This window comes from Hemicordylus capensis, chromosome 5 (assembly GCF_027244095.1).
Source record: "Hemicordylus capensis ecotype Gifberg chromosome 5, rHemCap1.1.pri, whole genome shotgun sequence".
NCBI lineage: Eukaryota > Metazoa > Chordata > Lepidosauria > Squamata > Cordylidae > Hemicordylus > Hemicordylus capensis.
Window position 1 is genome coordinate 130965416 of NC_069661.1, and position 22220 is coordinate 130987635.

General features: G+C 41.5%; 1 protein-coding gene across 2 annotated transcripts in view; it reads left to right on the plus strand.

The window, feature by feature from the left end:
• LOC128327309 (potassium voltage-gated channel subfamily KQT member 1-like) overlaps nt 1-19701 on the plus strand; it is a 556996-nt gene extending 537295 nt beyond the window's left edge. Inside the window, exon 2 of one of the 2 annotated variants that reach the window (XR_008308577.1) lies at nt 15590-15726. Coding sequence is in view for 1 of the 2 variants with exons in the window: in XM_053255983.1 (XP_053111958.1) it covers nt 15590-15745 (156 nt within the window). In the remaining variant the exon portion in view is untranslated. Of the gene's footprint in view, nt 1-15589 lie in introns of both variants that reach the window. The other variant, XM_053255983.1, reaches the window with a different exon arrangement.
• Nucleotides 19702-22220: the final 2519 nt, after the last annotated feature.

Genomic DNA, 22220 nt, shown 5'->3' on the forward strand with positions numbered 1-22220 from the left:
GGCTGTATTTTTCCAAGACTACTTTTTCACCAGTTTTAACACAAAGGGAAAAATATTGTGGGAGACGGAACTGTGGCTGACATGTTCCACAGCATTAGGAGGGCAGAACAAGAGCTGAGCACTTGCAAAGAGGCTGCTGTAGACTTCAGCCAAAGGCTTACCCTGAAGCTGAGCACATGCGGAGGAGGAAGGGAGAGTGATTTTTGCTACTCTCCCTTCCATCCAAATGTACTTCTACGTTTCCAGGAACATGTCCCTGAGGATTATGCAGAAAATTCCCCTCCCTCTCCCTCCGTGTGCTCCTGGCTGTGGGACAAGCCTTTGACTGAGCTCCCCTGCAACCTCTCTGTGAGGGGTGCAGCTCTGACCTCCTGTGGAACACAGCCAGTGTGTGGACAGATTACAGCACAAGCTGGGGAGCTGTAGTTACCTGTGTGGGTGATGACGCAAGTGAGGGTTGGCTCTGTTGGTTATCACCCCGCATGCCCCCTCACTTCCACACCTGGGCACATCTGCACATACTCATCTTTCGGTTCCCTACACAGCGTAGTGTATGTTCTCTCATTATCTTCCACTGACTTTTAAAATACCCCCCCCCAACCATTCTAGATAGACAGATAGACAGATAAATTTTATTTCAGTCATTAACCAGTAAAAGCCATTCTAGTGCTATAGCGTTGCTTCAGCCCCCAACCCCACACCTGGCTGCCCAAACAGGTACCTTTTGGTTTTTTTAAAAGCACTGGCAGCAGGGTTTTTTATATTTGATTGATTGATTGATTGACATGTGGAACACAGATTTCCATGTAGGCTTTTCATTTGCAATCTGTTTCTTTGCTTCTCTGAGAGATCAGGAAGATAACACAGGGAGGTTTAAATGGTCAAAAGCAGAGCCTCAAAACAAGGAGAACATTGTGCATATGAAAAATTCACTGGTTAACAATCGTCTATGTTTGTGTATGTTGCTTGGTCTGGGGGTTAGTGAGGTAAACATGACAACTGTTGCTAGGTATTGCGATTGACATGGAGAGAGTTCCATGGATCTCAGAATCTAGGAAGAGTCCGTTGGGTTAACTGCCAAGGGAGAGGCTGGCAGAAAGGGATTCAGACTATAAGACAGTGAACTGTACCTGATTGTGTTTTGAACTGTGTGTTTCTTGGAAACAATTTATTATTCTTATTGTTGTTGTTGTTGTGAAACAGTACATCCTCTTTATTTTAAACATAGTTGGACTTTCTCTACCAGACTAACAGCCCATGCCTAAAGCCTTCCCTGCTATCAAGGGCAATAATTTATTATTTATTTATTTATTTATTTAGTTTGTTTATGTATGTGTTTATTTATTTAACATATTTTTATATCACCCCAAACTTGTGTCTCTGGGTGGTTTACAACAAAATAAGAACAGAAAGTAAAACATTAGTTAAACCAAAAACAAAAAGTTTAAAACCTTATGACAACTAAAAAAATTATAAACAATATTTTAAAATAGCATTAAAACCATTAATATAATAATTAATATAATTATTATAGGATAAATAATACTAGAAACAAATGGTGGCAGTGGATATAGGAACCATGGCAGTGCTCTCAAGAGGAGTATAGACACATGATTATTTAAGAACATAAGAGCATAAGAACAGGCTTGCTGGATCAGGCCCAAGGCCCATCTAGTCCAGCATCCTGTTTCACAACAGTGCCGCTGGAAGCCTACAGGCAGGAGTTGAGGGCATGCCCTCTCTCCTGCTGTTACTCCCCTGCAACTGGGAGTAACACTAACTTCTGCCCCACTAACTGCAATGGGACTTACTCCCAGAAAAGTGTGCATACATTTGCAGCCAAGTCATTCAAAGGAAATTTCCGTGAGAGGAAATTATTTCAGGAAGTGATTAGCTCTTCAACTAATGCAATAGCTTGGTCAAAATCAAGCTTTGCCACTCTCCCATTCCTGTGCCAGTGCCAATGATCCTGTACCTGCCTGCACTTAAGCCAGCAGCACAACAGATGCATGTTTACTTGGAAGTAATGCCCACTAACTGCAATGGGACTTACTCCCAGGAAACTGTGCACTTATGAACAGTAATGTATTGAAAGTCTAGGCTATTAAAGAAATTTGCGGGGAGAGGTCCTCTGGAACATCAATATAGTGAATGAGCAAATGGAAATGGGATAGATCCCAGGAAGTTCAGTGTACGGAAACAGTGTTACTGTGCTACAGCAACAGTTATTAGGGATGTGCATGGAACCAGCTAGCCCAGTTCAGTTCAAGTCTGGATCAGACTCGAACCTGACCAGACCAGTTCAGTCTGGCACCCCTTAGAATCCACCCACCCCCCACACACGGTCCGGTTCAGTCCAGGGTGGGGGATCACGATTTTTTAAAATTTCCTTAGCCCCTTTGGCGGGCTTCTTCTAGGCCACGGGGGTGGGGGGTCTGTGAAGGTTCCCCTCCCCCTGGTGGCCTCGGTCAGCACCACCGCAGCCCAGTTTACAGCTTTTTTCGGCCCATTCGGGCCTGAGTATTTCGGTGTGGTGGCCATTTTCTCCACCGCCGTGCATGCGCAAATGCCCTCTGCCAGTGGCTGCACATGTGCAAATGGCCTCTTTGAGGTCCTGAGCTATGCCAGGCCTTGCAGAGGGCATTTGCGCATGCACGGCAGCAGAGAAAATTACTGCCGTGCCAAAATACACAGGCCCGAATGGGCCGAAAAAAGCTGTAAACCGGGCTGCGGTGGTGCTGACTGAGGCCATCGGGGAGAGGGTAAACCTTCATGGACCAACCCCCCCCCCCAGCCTATAAGAAGCCCCCCAAAGGGGCTAAGGGTAAAAAAAAATTCAAAAAAATCATGCAACTCCCCCCCAACTGTCAAGGGGGTTCGGTCCGAGTTTGGACCGAATGGGGGGTTCAGTTCTACCCTGAACGGTCAAACTGAACCAGTTTGACTGCGAACAGCTTTGGGGTTTAACCTGTTTGCACACCCCTAACAGTTATGCCCCAACTTTCTATGCATGCATGCAGAAGCACCTTAGGTGGTAGTGACTGAGGGAGGAACTGGAATCTGAAAAGGGAGGGAACACAACCTACAATGTTCACTTCCATGTGGCCAGGAAAAATGCAGGAAAAACTATTGCAGGAACTGCTTAGGTGTGGATGTCCAAAAATGACTCTGAGGAGCCATTCTTATAGTAGTTTACTGACGCTCGTGCAAAAAAACTCCAAACTCCATCTGGAAATCTTCCCTTGTTTGGCAGATTGCTATATGGTTCTATTGTGGGCTTTTAAAAATTGTGGCCATTGTTCTGCCTTTGACCATAATTAAAGCATCAACCTGTCTGGTGTAGTTTGGAAAAGTCGTTATTGATTTGGCTTGCACTTCTTTCCTAGATTGCATGCTGTAGCCTGAATTGTTTTGTCATCATTTTAAATGTTTTCAAAGTGTGGTGAATATAAGGGAACTTCTATTTAACTGGATTGTGGGCTGGGTGACAAATCCAATTGTAATCTTGTTGCCCTCACTGAATTCCCTGAATTTCCTCCTGTGTAAGCATGTATAGGACCAGGTACACACACACACAGGCACACACACACTTACATCCACTTACCCCCTGCCTGTTCGGGAACCAATCTTGTGCATGGGTCCTTGGCCATACCCTTATCTGCAGCAACAGAGAAGTGTTCTAGAGTTGCAGATGGGACAGGGAAGGAGAAGGAAGGTTGGATCTTCCCTCTCCACTAGTCAATATGAGCACACTTCTCCACTGCTAAAGACAAGGAGGCAGCCAAAGATGACAACACAAGTGTGGCTGTTACTACAAAACAACAGGGCAGTGCACAGGTTATCAAATTATGCCAGGAAATAGGAGTATGTGAGCTGGCTCGAATCAAGCCAGGCTCATGTTTGAGCCGGTTCAACTCAAAGACTGTCATCACTGGGCCTGGTTCGGTTCAAGCCAGCTCAGAACTTACTGGTAAAGGGGAATCCGATGAGGATTCCCCTTTACCAGTAAAGTGGGGAGCAAGAGGCTTCACTAAAACTAGTTGGGAGCAGGAGGGGAGAAAACTTTTACTACTACGACAAATATGTATATCCCTCTTTTCAACAAAAGTTTCCAAAGCGGTTTACAGAGAGAATTAATTAATTAATTGAATTACCTTAAAAGTTCTGCTGCCGCCTCCCTGCTAACCACTGCTGGGAGCAGGCAGGGCTAGTTCCGGGCCCAGTTCAGGCCTCTGTGTGTGCCTGGAGGTCAAGCAAATGGCCTCCACACATTCTCAGAGGCCATTAGTGTGGCCATTTTTAAGGTAAAAATTTGCTCCCCTCCCACCCCAACTAGTTTTAGCAAAGTCCCCCGCTCCCTTTACTGGTAAAGAGGAATCCTTACTGGATTCCCCTTTACCATTAGAGATTTGAGCCTACTCGAACTGGGCCCAGTTCAAGTGTGCACAAAATTGAAACAGACCTAGTTTGGCTCGAGTCTGGTTCTATTCGAGCTGAACCAGGTTTTCTAGTTTTGTGCATACTTCTAACAGGAAAAAAGGATGTAGTTGCAATCCTATTCAAAGCTGCAGCTGCAGCTGAATAACAGGAATATATGTTTGTCATGGGAAGGTATGCTGCTACTGCTGCTGCCCTCACATATACCTTAACTCACTCATTGTACCTCTCTACAGGACAAATATAAAGCACAATAGTAAGTACCATCTGGACCCACAATTGTAATTATGTTTCCTTTCTGCAGAGTTAAAGAGCCCAGCTCCAGTATACTGTATGCTCCCTGAAAGTTTTTTAGTATGTGGGAAAGCTCTATCAAGAAGGCAGAGAAAATGTATATTTTGCTATTACAGGGAAGTAACATTCAGACTAAGTATGTTCCCCCCTGTGCACTCTGATCAACAATAGCTCAGCATGTTGGGGATACAGAATGGAAACTGTGAGCCATATTATACATTCAGCAGAAACAGGTGGTATAGCTTTTCCTGGTTTGAACATCATCTTTGCTATGAACCACACCACTAGGGATATGCGAAACGTTTCGGGTACAAAACGTTTTCTACTCGAAACGGGCCGTTTCGGGTGTTTCGTAGACAAAACAAAACTCCCATTTTTCAAATCCAAAAGTTTTGTACACAAAACAAAACATCCCTGTTTCGCCTACAAAACATTTTGTTGTTTCGGACCTCCATTTTGTGGCGATCTCTGAGTCAGTCTCCATTTTGTGTTTGACATCTCTTTGAATTTCCCGTCCTTCCAGCCTTCTGATCGGTGACCTAAAGCATGGGCTGACATGCTGATGATTCCCTCCTTGTTCCCCATTGGCTCTTTTCCCTCTTGCTACTCTTTACTGACCCCACATTGGTTAGGGGAAGGGTCGAAGAAGGGCCAAGGGTGGAGGAGTTCAAGGAGGGGTTTTCAGTTCATTCAACAAGTTAGTTACTCATTCACCATTCTGCCTTTCTGCCTCATTGAAGAGAAAGAGAGAGAACTAGTTGCATGGCATGCCTCAAGTTGCCATGATGATGCCATGCCATTGCCTATGCCTACCTGCCTGCCTTGTTGCCAGCCTGAGCCCAGCCTGCCAGCCTGCTATGTCTACTGCATGCCAGCCTGGGAATAGATTTATCTGCTGCATTGCTTTTTTGTTCCAGAAGAATTTTTTTCACCCCCTTGAGAGATGCCATGCTGTTGCCTATGCCTGCCTTGTTGCCAGCCTGAACCCAGCCTGTAGATTCTCTGGTAGTATATGAGATTTTCAATGACAAACCATGAACCCACTCTCATATGCTACCAGAGAATCTACACTCAAAACATCTCAGAAACAACAGAACCCAGTACCCCATGGGTTAGCAACCCATGGGGGTGTTTGGCACCCTATGTGCTCTGCACCACCACTCGCTCTGGGCCACCCCGATGCCCCCCAAGTACAATTATGGGGCTTCTGAAACCTCCATCATTCCCTATGGGGAAGAACCTTAAAGACGCATAAACTCCATTAAATCTTTAAAAATCAGCCCTCTGCCCAATTCCTTTGAAATAATTCTGGCATCTTCCTTGCCCCCACTGGGCACTACCACCCACCCTATTCTGCTCTGGGCCACCCCCCTTTCCCCCCATGAAGCTATACTTTTGCCAAAACCTCCATTATTCCCTATGGGGAAAATCCTAAACTTCAAAAATTCACCAAAAATCAGCCCTTTGCCCAATTCCTCTGAAATTTGGGTGGTAGCTTCCACCCATTGGGTGCTACCACCACCACCACCACTAGTTTTGCCCCAGGGCCGTTTTTTAAAATCCAAAACATTTCAGATTGGGATTTTGCCATTTTGAACAAAGAACAAAATTGGGGTGTTTCGGATTGGCTGATTTTGAACAAAGGACAAAATGGGGGTGTTTCAGATTCAGGCCAAAAACAAAACAGGAAAAAGCCAAAGCCCTACACACCACCTTACACACTACCCCGTTGAGATCATCTGGAGAGGTTCGTCTGCAGTTGCCACCAGCTCATCTGGTGGCTACTCAGGGACAGGCCTTTTCCGTTGCTGCCCCGAGGCTTTGGAATACACTTCCTGCTGAAATAAAAGCCTCCCCATCTCTTACAACTTTTAAAAGGGCAGTCAAGATGTATTTGTTCACCCAGGCTTTTAATTAGATACTGTTTTAATTGTGTTTTAACAGTTTTAACTTTTAACTTTTAATTGCTGAAATGTTTTAATCTCTTTATTGGTTGTTTTTATTCTCTTGTAAACTGCCCAGAGAACTTGCGTTTTGGGCAGTATAAAAATATGTGAAATAAATAAATAAATAAATAAATAAATAAATAAATAAAATGTGTACCACTTCTTGCCACCAGTGGTGGATTGCATATTTGAAGATGGGATGTGTGAAACCATCCCAAAAGGTTTTTTCTAGTCTTGTCAAAATGCTTTTGATGCCCCTCAGAATTCCTCAGATGTTTCACCTAATGAGGCATCTTCACATTTACCTTTAGGTGGAATCTGGTGATCCCCTCAATGCATATATAACACCACTGAAAAATGTTATTTGTCTGGTTGCCTGAGGAGGGGCTTCATATTTTGCTTTAGATACAACAATTGGTGGCTGTAACTGTAGGCTGAAGAATTCCCCATAGATAAAATTTGTTTGCACATACAAAAAGGGCCTGTCATGAAGAAGGCTGACCTCGAATTCTTTCCACTGCTGTTGCCTGAATGCAAGGAACACAAGAATATTGAGCTGCTCCCATTTTCCCCAGAAAAATGGCCATTGGGGATATGTGTGTGTGTGTGTGTGTGTGTGTGTGTGTGTGTGTGTGTGTGTGTCAGAATTGCATGTTCAAGGCTCGGAGGCCTATTTGAAGCTCACCTCAGCCAGAATTCAGTCCAGGGCCAAAAGCTTGTCTGGGGCTTTGTTTCATAATCTGAGTCTACAAGGGCTATAACTTTTGTCACAGTTCCTGAGACATTGGCTTAAGTTTGTGAAATATCACACTTTGCCTTCTCCCACTTCCTGCTTTATGTTCTCGCCCCAAACACAGCTGTGTAAGCATCCTTACTGTGCAGAGGCCACAGCCATATCAAGGATGGGCAGCTCTGAGGTCACAGCCTTGACCCCTGCCAGGTGCCGCTGGGACCTTTAGGTCCTTATGTGCATGCAGCTGCTAAGAGCAGAACTGGGCAGGAGTGGGGAGCTATGACGAGCAGAGAAGCTTGATCCAGCTGGCAGAAATATATATGGCTGGTGGGTATAAAAAGGAAACACTGCATGATCTTAGGCAAGCCACTATCTCGCATCCCTAGCACAGTCATACTTAGCATGCAGTATGGAGGTGATGCGGATATTGGCCTGCCTTACAAGGCTCTTCCAAAGATTACTGAGCTAATAGGGCATCTCACACAATCATAAATAGGGGAATAGAAGCCTCCTGCCCTAATTTGGAAGCTAGGCACACTCCCATTTGCCAATTGTCTGTCAGCTAAATACAAGGTTGGAGGTGTCATCTGGGCAGCATCTGAGTCAGAGGACTTTCCCTCCTATCTCATTCAGCGGCTGGGTACAGTTGCTGTGTAGGCGGGAGCCCTCCAATCATGTGAGCTGCCCTAATGATTGTGTGAGCTGCCCTAATGTATGTGAAGCACTTTGATCGTATAGGAATGTAGTGGGGCCCAAGCATCATTTGTTTGGGCCACACATCATCCCACGCATATATTAAAGTCATTTACACAACCTTTTGCTGGGCCGGTGAGGGTGGGAGGAAAGGCAGGATAACTTCTCCCCAGATGATCCAGCAGCAATCCCAGCCATGCAGCTTACGTGCCCACAACGGGCGCTACAGTGAGCCGTACAGCATTCTGGAGGTTGGGAAAATGTGTCCTGGCTTCCAGACACCCACAATGCATTGTGTGATGAGCACAGTGCACTGAGGGATTTCCCCTCAAGCCAGGCACTCTAGGCACCGGCCTCTGTGTCTGCTCGGGCTGCTTACAGCCTAAGCAGCCACACAGCCCTGGACCTGGGTAAAAGAGTGCGTTCATGTCCTTTTACCCAGGTAAAAGGCTGGATAAGGGTCCAAGGCTACCCATGGAAACAGTTCTGGGATTGGCCTTGATCCTGGCTCTTCACGAGCAGCCCTACCCAGGTAGGGCTGTCCAAGCCTGGGTAGGGCTGCTCATGTATCAGCCCAAATATCTTTTATTTCTTTATTCATTGCATTTCTATACTGCCAAATCATGGGGCCTCAAGGCAGTTAACAAAAATCAACAATTCTAACAAAACAGTTTATATTCATTTAACAGATTTTTATAACACCTATTACCAGGTCTCAAGGTGGTGCATTTACATAGTTAATTAAAACAATTTACCTAATTAAAATCCTGGTTAAACCATGAGTTTTCAGAGCCTCCCTGAAAATTGTCAGCGATATAGAACTTCGTACTCCAGCAGGGAGGGCATTCCATTGCTTAGGAGCAGTAACAGAGAAGACCCAAAGCCGAGTTGCAGCCAGTCAAACTGGTGGCAACTGTAGGTTGACTTCCCCAGATGATCTTAGTAAGTAATGGGGCTCATGTTAAATAAAGTGTTCTCTTAAATACTCTGGGCCTAAGCTGTTTAGGGCTTCGTAGGTTTACCAGCACTTTGTATTTCTCCCAGAAACGTATCGGCAGCCAGTGTAATGCTTTTAAAACAGGAGAATTTGGCCTTTCCAAATTGACCCAGAGACCAACCTGGCTGCTGAACTTCAACTAATTCAGTTTTCTAGACTAGATACAGAAACAGCCCTACATAAAGCACATGGCAGTAGTCAAGCCTGGAGGTTATCAGTATGTGCATCACTGTCTTAAGGTAGTTCTCCTCCAGAAATGGACATGGTTGACATATCAGCTGAAAGTGATAAAAATCACTCCTGGGTTCTGTTTCAAACTAAGATCAGAGAGGTTTGGGTCCAGAAGTACTCCCAGACAGCATACCTGTTCCTTCTGGGGGAATGTAGCCCCATCTAGAACAGGCAGATCTAGCCCATCTCCTGAGTTGCAACCCTCTCCCCATGACCACTTTTGCCTTGTTGGATTCAGCCTCAATTTGTTATCCCTAATCCAGCTCATTACTACCTACAGGCAGGCATTTAAGGAAGTTGTGCCATTTCCTGATGAAGTTGTCATGGATGTCATCTGGGTGATCTGCATACAGATAACAACCAAATATCCTAATGATCTCCCCCGCAGTTTTATGTAGATTTTAAAAAGCTTTGGAGACAGGAGCCCTGCAGGACTCTATACAAAAGCTCACTTCAAAGAGCAACAGTCTCCAAATGACACCATCTGGAATCTGCCTGAGAGATAGACCACTGCAAAGCAGTGCTTCCCACTCCCAGATCCCTCAGATGATCCAGAAGGATAGCATCATTAATGATATCAAAAGATCTGCTGAGAGATTCAGAATGACCTATGGAGTCACACTTCCTCTGTCGATTTCTAGTTGAAGAGCATCTAGGCAGTCTCTTTTTGCCATTTTAAACTTTTATTGATTTTTACAATATCTCAGCAATCAAGTTACATTTAATTAAGTAAATAATGATTTCCCGCTTACCAGTCTGCGCGGTTCTTGTTAACTATACATATAAGCCATTGCTATAATATTACAATACATATATACTCCGCCTTACAATTCGATTTTACCATACCCCAACCTGCTGTGATACTAAATTTCAAACCCTGCTGAAAGGTCCATGTTAGAAAAATAGTTCTTTAAGTAAAGTAAGAAAGGTTCCCAATCTTCTTTAAAACATTCCAAGTTTTCTTCCCTTATAAGTGTTGTATGTTTTGCCATCTCCGCATATTCCAAAAATATTTATCAACCAGTCTTCTTTTTAAGGCATTTTATTATCTTTCCATTTCTGCGCATATACTATTCTATCCGCCGTGGTTGCATACATTTAAAAAGTTAAATTTCTTCTAGAGAACTCTCCTTGAGTTATTCCCAACAAGGATTCAGGCCTCTTTTTGCTTTTTAAATTTTTTATTGGTTTTTACAATATCTTAACAATCCCGTTACATCTAATTAAGTAAATATAGACTTCCCGCTCATCAATCTGCACGATTCATTAACTATACAAGTCAACCATTGCTATAGTAATTCAAAACATATATCCTACACATTGAAAAACTCGATTTTGCTCTACCCAACCTGCTATTATTACTAAATTTCAAACCCCGCTGAAAGGTCCATATTAGAAAAATAGTTCTTTAAGTATAGTAAGAATGGTTTCCAATCTTCTTTAAAAGATTCCAAGTTTTCATCCCTTATCAGTACTGTAAGTTTTGGATTCTGGCCTCTTAGGAAATGTCATTTTAAAAATTTTCTTCAGCTCATTATATATCATATTCCAAAAGTCCTTTGCCTTCCCGCATGACCACCACATATGGAAGTAGGTTCCTTCACATTGTCCACATTTCCAACATTTGTTTGAAACATTTTTATACATTAATTTATTTACATTAATTTTTTCGGTGTCAGATACCACCTGTACATCATCTTATAACAATTTTCTTTTAAAGTATAACATGCAGTGAAATTTAAATCAGTTTTCCATAATTTTTCCCAAGCTGCCATCTTTATATTATGAGCCACATCTTGACCCACATAGTCGTTTTAACCACTTCGTCTCTTGTCTCTTCCAAAAGCAACAACTTATACATCTTGGAGACTAATTTTTCATCATTTTCACACAACTCCTTCTCAAATCTCGACATCTGATCCTCAAATCCAGCTTTAAGATCCTTCTTATAAATTTCATTTAACTGATGGTACTGAAACCAGTTACTAACCAAATTTTGAACTTCAGTTAGATTTTTTAATTTATAGCCCTTATCTTGAAAACATAACAAATCTCTATAGGTACCCCATTCAGACTGCATATTTATCTCTCTACGTGCTAAAGCTTCAATCGGGGATACCCATAATGGAGTTTTAGGTTCCAACCATTTTTTATATTTTACCCACACTCACATTAAACTCCTTCTTACATAGTGATTAAGAAAATCTTTATGCACTTTAGTTTTATCATACCACAAATAAGAATGCCATCCAAACTTCTATCAAATCCTTCCAGATCAAGTATTCTGGGATTTCTTAGTTATCCATTCCTTTAACCACATCAAACAAACATCATCAAAATACAACCTTAAATCCAGCAGGGTAAGACCACCTCTTTCTTTAGCATCTGTTAAATGTTTGAAGTTAATTCTTTGTCTTCTCCAGACAAATTTAGTTATGTCCTTTTGCCATTGCTTAAAACAAGTTAACGTATTAATTATAGGAATAGTCTGAAAAAGAAACAACATTTTAGGTAAAACATTCATCTTCACAACTGAAATTCTTCCCATTAAAGATAAGTTCATTCTAGTCCATCTTTGCAAATCAATTTTTACTGTATTCCATATTTTGACGTAATTATTTGAAAACAACAAAGAATTTTTATTTGTCAGCTAGACACCCAAATATTTAATTTTCTTCTCCACTTTCAATTCGCTTATTTCATAGAGTCTATCCTTGGATTTCTGGTCCATATTCTTTGTCAACACCTTCGTTTTAGTAAAACCCAGCAAACTGGCCGAATTGTTCTATTTTTTCCAAGAGCCTTCCGATCTTCTCTAATGGATTTTCAAGAAAAAACACCACATCATCCGCAAAGGCTCTAAGTTTGTACTCCTGCATCCCTATTTTCAAGCCTTGTATTTGTTCATCTTCTCTAATATTTCTACAAAGGACTTCCAGAACTAATATAAAAAGTAATGGGGAAAGTGGGCAACCTTGTCTGGTTCCTTTTTGTATTTTACAATTATTTGATAGTTCCCCATTTATAATCAAGTCAAGTTTTATTTACGGTCCTAGACCAAACAAATAATAATTTTAGCGTATTGCTCCGAATATATTGTCTTAACAGCTCTAGTGAAATTATTGAGAACTCCCGTTGCATCCAGTAGCCTCCACATAAACTGCCAGGAAACATTGTCAAATGCTTTCTCTGCATCAAGAAAGGTCATAGCTATTTGTTTATCATTGTGTTTTTCATAATACTCCAATACATTCAGGACTGTTCTCACATTGTCTCTTAATTGCCTTTTTGGCAAAAAGCCTGGTTGATCTTAATGAATAAAAGCTCTTAGTACAACCTTCATTCTCCTTGCCAAAATGGCAGCAAAAAGTTTGTAATCATTATTTAACAGTGAAATTGGCCTGTAATTCTTAACTTGCATTAAGTCTTGATCCGGTTTTGGAATTACTGCAATGTTGGCATACTTCCAAGACTCCAGCATATTTCCTCTTTGCAAAATATCATTCATCGTCCATTGCAAAGGCTGTAATAATTGATCTTTAAAGGATTTGTAGTATGAAGCTGGTAGGCCATCAGGCCCTGGCGCTTTATTGGGTTTACTTGAGTTTATTACTTCCGTTATTTCCCTTATTGATATTGGTGCATTCATAATTTCTATATGATCCTTGGAAAGTTGTGGGATATTTTGTGTCTTCAGAAATTTATCAATTTTTATATCTTCTACTTTGTTTCCTTTACATAGTTCAGAATAGTATCTAAAGAATTCCCTTTTTATTTCCCTTTCATCATAAGAAAGCCCATTTTTTGTTGAGATCTTGGATATGTGCTTATTCTTTTTCTCATTTCTAATTTTCCAAGCCAATAACTTGCCTGGTTTATTTTCAAATTCAAATGACTTTTGCTTTGCATATTTTAAATTCCGTTCAATTTCATTTAATAGCAACATAGAGAGCTGCTGCTGAAGCATTTTAATAACTTGAATAGTCTTCTGCTTGTCCGCATCTAGACAGTCTCAGCCACACAGTCTGCATGAAAGCCAGTTCGTAATGGTTCCAGATAATGTTTCCTCCAAGACTGTCTGGAGCTTAAAGGCCACCACTCTCTCAACCATGAAAATTTCATTTTGATTCTGAAATTACATTTAACATTGACGCCCATAGAACAATTTGTTATGGATGTTATGAATTAACAAAGTAGTTTTATTTATATTTACATTTTTTATTATTTATCATCATCATCATCATCATCATTTTTGGTTCTTTGTTCCTAATAATTGTATTATCCAGTTGGTGTTTTGATTTTGATTTTGTTCTAATGCACTGGGTTCCAACCGGGGATACGCAAACCCCTGGAAGTACTTTTAAGGCTTGTAGAGGTACTCAGAGTCCACCCGCCTCCCTGTCACTGACTATTGATTAGGACACAGTTCCATTGCCTCCTGATCAGAGGACTTTTCTTGGCTTCAGATTGACTCCAGGAAGGGAGAGGGGAGGAAGGGAGGCAGTGCTCCTCCCTCCTCATCTCCTTGCTATTTAAAACTAGTGGGGCAAGTTTACTTCTCCTATTAATTTCAATAGGAGTACTCATTAATAACGTAGTATGGATGTAACCCAGTGATTGAATAGACTCTCTCTCTCTCTCTCTCTCTCTCTCTCTCTCCTGACTTGAAGATTTTAAACAGAAGGGGTTGTTTTAAAAGGTTGAAAACCCCTGTTCTACTAGACCAGTGTGGCCTCAAACATTTTATAAATAGATCAGTTCACGCTAAAGCTTTGTTTTTGGCCCTGGTGTCCATTAGCTTTTTAGTTCCTTTTTTAAAACTATTTTTTAAAACCTCCATGTTTTTGGCTACCTGATCTTTATTTATAGCCACTGCAAAACGTGTGTGTGTGTGTGTGTGTGTGTGTGTGTGTAGATAGACAGAATCAGTAGTAACAGTGGACATAATAGAAAGAGCTATAACTGGCATTGGCAAGGGAGGAGGGCAACTCCATCAGCCCTCCTCCTGTCAGAATTCTGTCATCACACCAGCTGCGTCTGAGAAACTAGGAAGTCTTTGGCCCAAACCCGTCACCCCCACACTATATTGTAACCAAGTTTGTGTTTGCAAACATGACATGACCACATACTTTCCCCCATGTTATAGTGGCTTCACTTCCTCTGTTGTCTCCCTTGTGTCAGTTTTAGATTGTGAGCCCTAAGGGACAGAGACCTGTCTTCTCTCTCTTCTCTCCATGCATGCAGATGGTACCATGTAACCAAATAATGACAGCTATAGTAGCAGCAGTATAAGTAAAGTAAAGTGCGCCATCAAGTCGATTTTGACCCCTGGTGCCCATAGAGCCCTGTGGTTTTCTTTGGTAGAATACAGGAGAGGTTTACCATTGCCTCAAGCCCTTGGCAGATTACACCTCATAGGTATCATTTCATGACTCATAAGATTTGGCCATTGTTTCTTTCAAAGGCTCTTGCTAAACCTTGTGATATATTATCTTGTTCTGCATCCTTTGCTCTAAAAATGATGTTATAAATTACAGAAGTAGATCATGTCATATTTCAAGAAGAGATGATAAAAAGTCAATGGGCAACATCCAGACTAAAATGTTGAAATTAATGAGATTTACATTAGTCATAACTAGTTTCACAATGATTTCAATAGTATTTAGTAATGACTGACTAATCTGGATGCTGCCCAGTGAGCTTTTGTTCTCAAGAATTATTGAGCCTTCTCTTTTTATGCTTGGTTAGCTTAGAACTATTGAGGAACTCTTCAGTTCCCTTTTTAAAAGAAACCAAGACCCAATTTAAAATCCACGAAACATTCAAATAAGGCACTTCACATGACTGACCTGTTTAAAACTGTCTGTTTTAAGACTGTCCCATATACTCACATCCTGTGTGTACATAGGGCATGTGTGGCTCATATTAATGCCTCCTACACACATACACACACGTACACATAGCTATATAGGAACCATTTTGCTATGGTGCTGTCCCACATGATGGTGTCATGTGTGAATACTCCAACCACCACTGATCACATGAGTCTTTCCCACCCAGTCAGTACTCTTGGTAATCAGTCCCTTGCAATCAGTCTTGCCCAAGCACTTCTGATGCTTATAAAATAATGATCTCATTCCTCAAAAAGATGTTTTTTTTAAAAAAAAATCAGTACTAATATATGTTATCGTGTTACTATAGCCTACAAATATATATGTGAGGAAGTGATAAACTATATACTCTCTGGTTCTACAACAGGTCACACAGATCGATCAAAAGCTGGATGACATCCTGAATGCTCTACAGACTCAATTTGGCAAGAAGTCACCAGATCGAACATCAGCTTCAGTCACTTCAAGGGCTAGGCGGTTACGATCATCATCAGATTCTCCCCCAATGAGCCGTAAGATGTGAACACAGTAGAACAATATTGCACCGTCTTCTTGCTCTTTTCTAGGTATAGTTAATATTGAGATCCAGATTTGCCACTGATTAATGAAATGTATGAGCGCAGGGAGTGAGATGAGGCAAATCTCCACCTCCACCTCCTTGTAAGCATGATGCCTTCATACTTGCTTTATTCACATCATCAGATGGAATCAACAGACTGTAGCAACACTCAGTAGGACCAGAGACATGAAACATGTGCATGAGCTTGGAGACTTCAATCAAGTAGTAACTTCAGTCAGCCCAGTATATTAGGATAGATTCATGTTGCTGCCTGATCTCTAGGCAAGAAGATGACATGGCTCAAGTCTTCTCTGTAAACACCATCTTCTTATCTAGATAGCTTTCCTCTTAATTGTATGTTACATGTGTGAAGTCTGTCATTACTCATTGGTGAGGGAAAGGCACTCTGAATCTGCTCAAAGGTATTTCCATCTGTTCTCATATGTTTCAGGATTAGACTTGGCAGTTGAAAACAGATGTTAGAGCTAAGTCCTGACACAGAGTCCTGGATTCACATACATTGTTTTCTAGACAAAGGTAACTTGTGTACAGTTATCAAGCAAAGGAAATTAATGTGGATCTTAAACTGATTAACACAATATCCAGCCACAGGTCATTGGGAAGTTTTGATTTTTATGGCTTTCACACAATGTGTTGAACTATTCACAGAAGCAGAGTCCATATAAGATTCCAAACATGGTACAACTACAGAAAACTCTATCTGAGTAAGAAAGAAGTTGTGTAAATCTCTTTCTAGTCTTTGTAGATAAGGCCCCATCTATCTACAATGTTCTGGAGTGCTCAAGGCCTTGTTGAAATGAATATTTTCCATTATCTTCATTATAGGACCATAACCTATCTATATAATTCTCTTAAATGTACCTGTCGCTAATCCCATGCATGGCAGCTCTCACAAGAGTTTGCGAGCAGCTGCTGATAGTGACGGGGATGAGTGAGAGGAAGAATATGGAGGCAGTGGTGGCAGCCAAAGAAAACCACCGGCTGAAGAAAACCACGGAAGGGAGGGGGCCACGACCGGTGGGTGACCGGCCATGACCGGCAGCTGGATACGGCCATAAAATGGTGGCGGGGTGGGCGGAGGAATGAAGAAGATGGAGGCAGGCAGGGAAGAGGAAGAAGGCAGTTGTGGGTGGGCGGGGGAAGAAGGCAGTTCCGGGTGGGTGGGGGGAGTAGAAGGCAGCTCCGAGCAGGGGAAGAAGAAAGCAGCTGTGGGCGGGCAGGGCAGAAGGCAGCGGCTCAGCCTCCAGGTGGGTGGCTGAAGAAGGCAGCGGCAGGCCAGCAAACTAGAGGCTCAGATGCTCTGTGCCCAGCCCAGCTAGTATATTAGAAATTCCTCTTTTCTACATGGAGGTAAACTGGAGAATCCCTCATATGAAGATTTCTACTAGTGCTGATTTTAAAGTTCTCATCCAGAACTTCCAGCTTAGAAATTGAGGTGGCAATTTCAAGAGATGCTCTGAGAAATTTTGAGAAGGTTTCAGGGGTGCTTACCCTGATTGGCAGTGAGGCAGCAAAAATAAGGGGTGTGTGTTGAGTCTGTTGAAGTTTCTGTCTTTTGGCCAGATTATTAACAGTCCAACCATTGTCTATGTCAGAGAGGCAAAATATGCTGTACTTAGTGGAGTCTTCTGGCCACTGCATAGTTCCACAAGGGAGTTAAAGAAACTCTGCTAACAGGGCTGTCCTGTGTGGGGAGCTGAGCCGCGAGCAAATGTGTGTGCAGGGCCCCACCATGTCCCTCATAAGAGATGGGGAATTGGCCACCTTGGGGAAGGGCCAGATGCTGGGCTCTGGATGGTGTGGGGCTCAGGGCAGTCGCCCCGATTTACCCTACTAAAGAACGGCCCTGTCTGCTAATATCAGGAAAAAATGTTTGCAATAATATGTCTGGATAAGATGTTTGCAATAGTATGCAATGTGAACTTTGAGTGAGAACATCTTTATCACTATCAGCTGTACTGATTCTTGCTGAAAATGTCCCATTCATTCAGAAGAGAGACTAAGGATGCTTGTTTACATTTTTGCTATTATTTTGGCCTTCTGTATTCTGGCATCACATGCAATTTTTGCAAGACGGATCCAAATCATGGTCGTACTTCACATGCATATTGCTATCAACAAATGTGTATGTCATTTCCCATGCAAAAGCATAGACCTAATTATTGTTGCACATTGCATGTGTGCACCATATTTCCCATTTGAACGCACTGAGCTGTTTGAATCATTGTTTCATATTGCATTCACGGCTATTTAAAACAACTGCACATCATGTTCCCTATTTAAAAGCAGTCAGCAGTTTAATTTATATCTGAATGGATCTGAACTGTTGTGCATTGCATGTGTATTATCAGCCACAACTGTGAATCACATTCCACATTCCAAAGTTCAGACAACGGTACAGATATGAATCATTTTTATGCATTGCAAACACATTTAGCCTAATTTGTGCATCATGTTTTCCATTCAGAATCACATTTGGCAGCATAAATTAATGCTGGTCTGGGTCATGTTGCATATTCCATGTGAAGTTGGCTTGCTTGCAACTTGTGTAATGAAGTCATCACTTTTTCACACTTTCAACAATAATATTTTCAAACACTAAAAACACAAGAGCAATTATTGTTGTGGCTTCTGGAGTGGCAGCGGAGGAGGGGAGCATAGCTCAAACATAAAACACATGCTTTGGATACATCAGGTGCCAGGCTGAGGCCTCGGCATTTTCTGTTGACATGATTTCAGGTTACTAGGTCTGGGAAAATCTTTAAAAGCTGCTGCCAGCCAGAGTCGATAATAGATCCAGAAGAACTCAGAACATTTTTCTGAGCCATTTTTCTTAGCAAAACGCCCATACCGCATCCTCACTATCCCTGGCCATCCCCAAAAGCCCTTCCCACCAGCTCTGTGAAACACAAGCTCAAATGAAAGTTGACTTTTAAGCATCCCAAATTCATCTCCAGCTTGGATTTTGATCCAAGCTGGAGAAAAGCTCCTGTCTCTCTCCATCCCCAAAAGTTCTCCCCACCACACCAATCCCCCAACTCCAAAACAATGCATTCCTTTCTTCCTTCTAACAGGGGCAGTGGCAGCATCAGTGGTGGTGGTGTGAAGAGAGGATGTGTGTCCCCTTCCTCTTTTCCTCTGTCACCCTAATACATAGATAGCCAGGCAAAGCCCAGGAGTCTCCCCAAAGTTACTGCAGTTGCATGACAGAGAAGTACAGTAAAGGGAAGAAAATACTAGACCTCCAGTGCTGCTACTCACCTTCCCTGCTTCTTGTTTATCCCCCTTCATTTCACAAGAATAAGTTTTAGGAAAGGGGGGACTTGCAGTCAGGAGGGGGCATGTGCTGGCGAATCCATTGCAGCCCAGGCTCGAAATTCAGAGAGGATTTAGGCTTCGCACATAATGGCTAAGGGTTTTCTGACACACACACCCAAATTCCAAAATTTTGCACCATCACTAGCTGACTCCAGTTGCCATACTGTAAATGTAGAGAACCTGTATATAATAATAGCATGTGTAAATCCATGTGGATCGGGTCTTGTTGCTTAACTCTCCCTCATCTGCAGCAGCACTGCTATAGATTGCAGTCAACAATATTTTTATTTTTGTAAATGGATATGCAATAGATAGGCACTCGTTGCTATTTAAATTAACCAATACTGTACATATGGTAAATTGTTTTTAATTTCATTTTGATTGTACGTTGAATATGTATATGCTGACTGAAGTGCTGTTTCCTTGAAATGACCATGATCTGTACGATTGCCTATACAACAAAATATATCTTGTCTTGCACTTCAGAAAAATATTTAAATGCACCAATATTGATAAATATGTAAATAGCATATCTCAATTAAAAACAACTTCCTGCTTATTAAAGCCTCTTTAGAAATTTCCTTTGGTGTACATTATTTCATGGAGTCATGGTTCTAGTTGACCTAAGTTCATCCCTTGGTGACTATTATTGAATGAAGTGTTACATGTGAGAGTGTGCCAGGAGGTTAAATGAATAGGAGCATTTAACTGGAAGTCCATACCAAGCTTTTATCAGAAATGAGGAAACAGGACAGGGAGAGAGGAAAATTCTGTTTATTGAGATTTAGTTATTAGGGGTGTCAACCTGTCTGGAATTTTCCTTGTGAAAAGGCTACGTGCACCATATTTGGTCACATCCTTTCTTTTTCATTCATGATCTTTCTTTTTCTCCTCCTTTTTTCTCTGACATCTATGCATTTTGGATTAAGTGTGAAAACATTAGATAATTCAGATTTAATAGATTTTTAGCAACCAGTTGTTTAATTAAAGCTGCTAACTTGGCAAAGAGGCACCTTTTAATGTGCTGATTCTCTTTATTTAGCAGGGGGAGAGTAACTGGCCCTATCCACCCTCAGCACAGTACCTCCAGTGACTGTTGCTGGTGTCTATCTGATGTTTCTTTTTAGATTGTGAGCCCTTTGGGGACAGGGATCCATCTTATTTATGTATTATTTCTCTGTGTAAACCACCCTGAGCCATTTTTGGAAGGACGGTATAGAAATTGAATTATTATTATTATTATTAATAATAATAATAATAATAATAATAATAATAAAGTGGTGGTTTCCTGCACTACTTACTTACTTAGTTATTGCAATAAGAGCAAAAGTAGAAAAGTCAACCACAAACAGCAAGTGCCGCCTTTGTAAAGAAGCAGATGAAACAGTGGACCACCTAATCAGCTGTTGTAAAAAGTTCGCACAGACTGACTATAAACAAAGGCATGACAAGGTAGCAGGGATGATACACTGGAACATCTGCAAAAAATACAAGCTACCTGTAGCCAAACATTGGAAAAGTGGTAGAAAATGAAGATGCAAAAATATTATGGGACTTCCAACTACAAACAGACAAACATCCACCACACAATACACCAGATACAACTGTAGTCGAGAAGAAAGAAAAACAAGTCAAAATAATCGACATAGCAATACCAGGGGAGAGCAGAATAGAAGAAAAAGAAACAGAAAAAATAACAAAATACAAAGATCTACAAATTGAAATGGAAAGGCTGTGGCAGAAAAAGACCAAAATAATCCCAGTGGTAATTGGCACCCTAGGTGCAATTCCAAAACAACTTGAAGAGCACCTCAACACCATAGGGGCCACAGAAATCGCCATCAGCCAATAACAAAAAGCAACTTTACTGGGAACAGCCTATATTTTGCGACGGTATCTATAATAACCAACAGTATTGATGATAAAATTCAGCCATCCCAGGTCCTTGGGAAGGACTCGATGTCTGGATTGACAAACCAGTCAATAACACCTGTCTGACTGTGTAAACAAGAAATAATAATAAAGTGGTGGTTTCCTGCACTACTTACTTACTTAGTTATTTCCAAAACACCTAAGATTTTCTAGGCACAAACAATTTAAAAAACAACACAAGCCTCATTACAATCTAATCGACGCAATATAAAAGGGAAAAAGGACAGAGAGGGAAAAGGGAAACAACCAAATTCAGGTTGCAGTTGTTAGATGAAGTTACAGAACTGTTGTATATATTGAACAGGTGAAATGGCCACTAAGAAGACAGTTTTACCAAAATAACATAATGGTAAGTGGAGTCAAACCATAGTATTATGGTAATAGAGGAGTCAGACCAGATAGACAGCATAGTGTAATGGTTAGTGTACTGGACTAGGACTAGGGAGATCCAAGTTCAAATTCCTGCTCAGCCATGAAAAACCTAGGTGACTCTGGGCTAATCACTTATCTCTCGGACTAACTTAACATACATGGTTGTTGTGAAGATAAATATAACCATGCACAGCACTCAGGGCTCCTTGGAGGAAGAGCAGGATATGAATGTAAAAATAAATAAATAAACAAACAAACAAATAAATGGTTGACCCCAGCCAAGCAATGCAGTGGACACTGGTGTTGCTCTTCTCCTGCTGATGCAGCCAGGTCGAATAGGACATTATATGCCGCATCATTAAAATATAGACTTTAATAGCATTAGAGACACTAACAATCTTTAGAGTTAAGGTTTGGTGGAGAAGTTGTGGGAGTTGTAAAAGAGGGAGTGGGTAGGAAAAGAGATATGACATAATGCCAAAAAAGCGAACACACAAAAAAGGAGGGGGTCCCAAAGATGGCAATATACATTACAAACAATTCTTTATTTAGTCACAAAACATTGTAAGGCAAGGCAAGCGGTTTCATGGCTGAATAAAGAATTGATCATTATTTATATAGCATGTTTGGAGCTCATGGAAAGCCCATTTTAAAAGAGAGACAAGCCTGCCAAGTTTTGCTTCAAGCCTGAGCTCAGAGAAGGTTGCTGGTAGCCCTCCCCTACTGCCCACCACCAAAACGTGCTCTCCACCAGTTCCTCACCCCCAGAACTCTCAGTGCCCTCCTTTTACTTACT